Raw genomic sequence first — 4,584 nt, 5'->3', positions numbered from 1 at the left:
TAAACCAACAAACACCACCTTAAACCCTCAAACGCTAAACCAACAAACACCACCTTAAACCCTCAAACGCTAAACCAACAAACACCACCTTAAACCCTCAAACGCTAAACCAACAAACACCACCTTAAACCCTCAAACGCTAAACCAACAAACACCACCTTAAACCCTCAAACGCTAAACCAACAAACACCACCTTAAACCCTCAAACGCTACACCACCTTAAACCCTCAAACGCTACACCACCTTAAACCCTCAAACGCTACACCACCTTAAACCCTCAAACGCTACACCACCTTAAACCCTCAAACGCTACACCACCTTAAACCCTCAAACGCTACACCACCTTAAACCCTCAAACGCTACACCACCTTAAACCCTCAAAACAAACACCACCTTAAACCCTCAAACGCTAAACCAACAAACACCACCTTAAACCCTCAAACGCTAAACCAACAAACACCACCTTAAACCCTCAAACGCTAACAACACCTTTCCAGCGTGATTACGTCACGCATGAAGTCCAGCTAGTGCAAGACGAGCATGTGTGGTTAAGAACTATATAAATGCTTATTTTTTTTTAGTAAATGAGCGATGGTTTGGCTAGTTAAGACTGGTATTCCTCGGCTGGGACCCGTTGATCTCCACTGAAGTCCACTATATGGAGAAACATCCTGGAACGGTTTCCTCAAAAACCTTCATTTCTCTGCGCCTGAAGACAGAAAGACATCTCGGAGGACATGTGGCCAGTAAATGATCAGGTAATTATCCCTCATCTGTTAGTGAACTGCTCCTTTAAACACTCAACCCAGCCACGAACACTCAAATTAGAGGAGTTTTAATAAGAGTAGAGGACTAAACACTGAACTGTGACAGACAGAAACTGTCATAGAAGCAGACGGACATGCTTTACATAGTGTTCTATAATAATTAAAAACAACTCTAACACCATGCCTACAAATACTAAACTCAAAAATGAGATATATAAATACTAAAACCTTCAAACACTAACCCGAGAAACTGCCACATTAAACCCAAACAAACACCAAACACACTCCAGCCCTCGGTGTTCGTGCTCTAGTGTTCGTTCGGGTGTTTAGTGTGCACTACAGCGTGCACTACGGCGTGTACTACAGTGTTCACTCAGTGTGTACTACAGCGTGCAATACAGTGTTCACTCAGTGTGTACTACAGCGTGCAATACAGTGTGTACTACAGTGTTCACTCAGTGTGCACTACAGAGTGTACTACAGAGTGTACTACAGCGTGTTCTTCAGCGTGTACTACAGCGTGTACTGCAGCGTGTACTACAGTGTTCACTCAGTGTGCACTACAGAGTGTACTACAGAGTGTACTACAGCGTGTACTACAGCGTGTACTACAGTGTTCACTCAGTGTGCACTACAGCGTGTACTACAGCGTGTACTACAGCGTGTACTACAGCGTGTACTACAGTGTTCACTCAGTGTGTACTACAGCGTGCACTGCAGTGTGTACTGTGCTCGGCTCGGATTCTGTGAGGCGAGGCGAGGCGCGTCTCTTCCTAAAACGGGCATCGGCTCAGATCGCGTCCGCGGCGGCTCTTACCATGTCTGCGGCGCTCGCTGGCGGTGTCTGCGGGACTGGAGGCGGCTGTGGCGGAGGGTTCGGCTCGCTGTGCGGCTCTGCTCGGGTCTGTCTGGACGCGGTTCGGCTTCGACTCTCTGACGGAACCCAGCCCTGTCAGCGCTGCACTTCCTCATCCGGGCTCCTGCGGGGGAGGGGCGCGACGCTTGCAAATCCGGGTCATTCGGCTCCGATGCCGCGCGGACCAATCACAGGCGCTTTAGTAAGGCATAGCCAAATATGGCAGAAGAGGGGCGTGGCGGAAGCGACGAGGGCGGAGCGCTAGAGGGCGGCAGAGAGCACAAAACAATAACATAACCCTCATTTATTAGTAATACTCATCTTGAAATCATTTCAATCATGACATCACAAGACCAGAATTTTAGTTCTATTTGTATTTTATGATTTTTCGCACTTTGTATTCCCCTTGTTCTTTTTGCATCGTATCTGACTGTGATTTAAGTGAAATATAATTAAAAATATAACATTCCACAATATAAGATCCTGAAACCAGCACCACTGTTGTCATAATTCACACATTTATCATAAATAAATACATGATTTTTGGGAGAAAATAAACAATAGATCAAACAATTATTTACATTTTATTTATTTGATTAACTTTTAATCACTATAAGCTTCATGTATTGCCAAAACTCGTAGCTTTTTTCATAAATGCATGATTTTTGAGAAAAAAACATTGAATCATTTACATTTTTTACTAACTGTTTTAATCCCTTTTAGCTTAATATATTGTCAAAATGCATAACTTTTTCATAAATAAATACATTTTGAGAAAAAAATCAAGTTTAATATAAAGCAACTGAAATTAATGAGACAATAAAAACGAATGAACTGATTTAATCAATAATATCTTCATATCAGGATAGATTTTTCTGTGTATGAAGAACTGCTGGACTATTGGAGGCTCTTATAAATTATAAAAACAAACCCAACACTCATTAAATTAACACATAAAGATGATTATATTAATATATGAACGTCTTGGTGGCTTGTAACAGTGATAACTAAATTAAAATTCACGTTATTAACTTATCAGCGTGTATTATCAATGCTTCATATTTCTTAAAAGGAGCTATAGATGATCAGAGTGCCGCTCTACAGTCTCGCGAGATCTGTGGAACTCATACGAACTAGGGCTCGAAACTCTCGCGATATCAGCGACACGTTATAAACGGCACCATTTATTCATAAACTACATAAACAGCAGCAGAAATAGTTACTTATTGACTGAACCGAGACGTGTCTGTGAACTATACTGACACTCACTGGCAAATAAATATGAATGTGATAATTTATTCATATATTTGCGTATTAATTTACTAATATAAGCATTCATATATACTATTTTATTAACGAGAACATGCTAAATAAAAGCAGATCTTGCTAATATTATCACCATTAATAACCTGTGCTTCGGTGAACTGGTGATTTTTGAACTAATACAACTGAAAAACAATATTTGCCCATCAGAAATAGTTTTATTTTTATTGATGTAATACTATGATATGTGATATAAGTCCACAGAACAGAGCCTGAAAGGATTCCTGACCATTTCAGCTGGTTATTAAGTGGAATATTTCCCAGTAAAATGTGATGGAGTGATTAATCCAGGGCCGTGTGGATCCGTCTGGGCACATCTGCTGTAATTAAAACCCTGAGCCGCTTCATTGCGCTCCTCTCTCTAAAGTTGATGTCTGGTGACATGAGGCTTTATCTGCTTTATCTCGTGTCTGGCTCTGACGGCGTGTTGTGAATGTGCGTGTCAGTCAACCTGCTGCAGCTCGACCCTTCAGGCCTCGACGCAGCTGCGCATGCTTGTATGGAAGGCCAAAAGGGCCAAAAACACGTGAATTTTGACACGTGAAAAAAATATGCAATCAGTTTGAGGGGTCAGTGTCATTGGCTGCTGAGGACTTGGGTCAAACCACTTCTGTGAGCTTAGGGGGGTGTACCATTCATAGACTAGGCAACCACCATTTAAAGGGGTCATATGATGTGATTTCAAGTTGTTCTTTCTCTTTGGAGTGTTACAAGCTGATTGTGCATAGATAAGATCCCTGAAGTTGCAAAGACTAAAGTCTCAAAACCAAAGAGATATTCTTTATCAAAGTTAAGACTCTGCCACGCCCCCCTAAAACGCCTCGTTCTAACACGCCCCCACATATCTACCTCACTATGTGGAAATATTAGCATAATGCGCCCAAATGTGCACGCAGAGAAAGAAGGCGTGGTTCCAGTAACCGCAGTTAGTGTTGAAGCAGCATGTCAGGGAGACGCTGTGTGTTTCTAGGCGAAAGCAAAAGCACTTTATTTGGCCTTCCGGAAGTAGATGCATTTAGGAATCTTTAAGATTACTTACAACAGAACAGCAATGCATTTTATAGATGACCGTTTCGTGAACCTAGGAGAGGAAGTAATTCTGACTTTGCTATGACAATCCGGCGCTTCTGAATCAGCTACTGTTTTGTTACTAGTTTAAGTATTTGTTATGGACTGTTCAAATGCAGAGTTTTGCGCATCGTGTGTGTGTGTGTGTGTGTGTGTGTGCGAGAGAGAGAGAGAGAGCGCGCGCGAGAGAGAGAGAGAGACAGAGACAAAGAGAGAGAGAGAGAGAGAGAGAGAGAGAGAGATCACAGGAGTCAGCTGTCTTAACCGTGGCTTGTGTACTGCAAACACATACCAGCTTCATCACTGTGTCTGTCACGCCACTCCGTTCCCCTTTCGGTCTTTGTATTTACATTTATTTTGAAAGATGTAGCTCGCGATTATGGTAATGTGTTTTTTGAACATTAAAGCATGTCAACATATTCTGTTACACCAAATACACAAAATAATGATCTTTAAAAAAGCATCATATGACCCCTTTAACATGCTATAGATCAGCTTATTCAGCCTAATTATTTTGTCTTTTTTTTTGTATAACCTATAGAAATAATACATATAAATTGCAGTTTTATG

General features: G+C 41.5%; 1 protein-coding gene across 2 annotated transcripts in view; it reads right to left on the bottom strand.

Annotated features, from left to right (window-relative positions):
- capzb (capping actin protein of muscle Z-line subunit beta) overlaps positions 1 to 1,778 on the bottom strand; it is a 22,752-nt gene extending 20,974 nt beyond the window's left edge. The window contains exon 1 of one of the 2 annotated variants that reach the window (XM_016255914.1): positions 1,585 to 1,778. In XM_016255914.1, coding sequence (XP_016111400.1) covers positions 1,585 to 1,587 — 3 coding nt within the window. In that variant the 5' untranslated portion in view covers positions 1,588 to 1,778. The remainder of the gene's footprint in view (positions 1 to 1,584) is intronic. The other variant, XM_016255913.1, reaches the window with a different exon arrangement.
- Between the last annotated feature and the right edge of the window lie 2,806 nt (positions 1,779 to 4,584).

This window comes from Sinocyclocheilus grahami, unplaced genomic scaffold (assembly GCF_001515645.1).
Source record: "Sinocyclocheilus grahami isolate Dianchi unplaced genomic scaffold, SAMN03320097.WGS_v1.1 scaffold1378.1, whole genome shotgun sequence".
NCBI lineage: Eukaryota > Metazoa > Chordata > Actinopteri > Cypriniformes > Cyprinidae > Sinocyclocheilus > Sinocyclocheilus grahami.
This window is presented reverse-complemented; position numbering and strand designations above follow the sequence as displayed.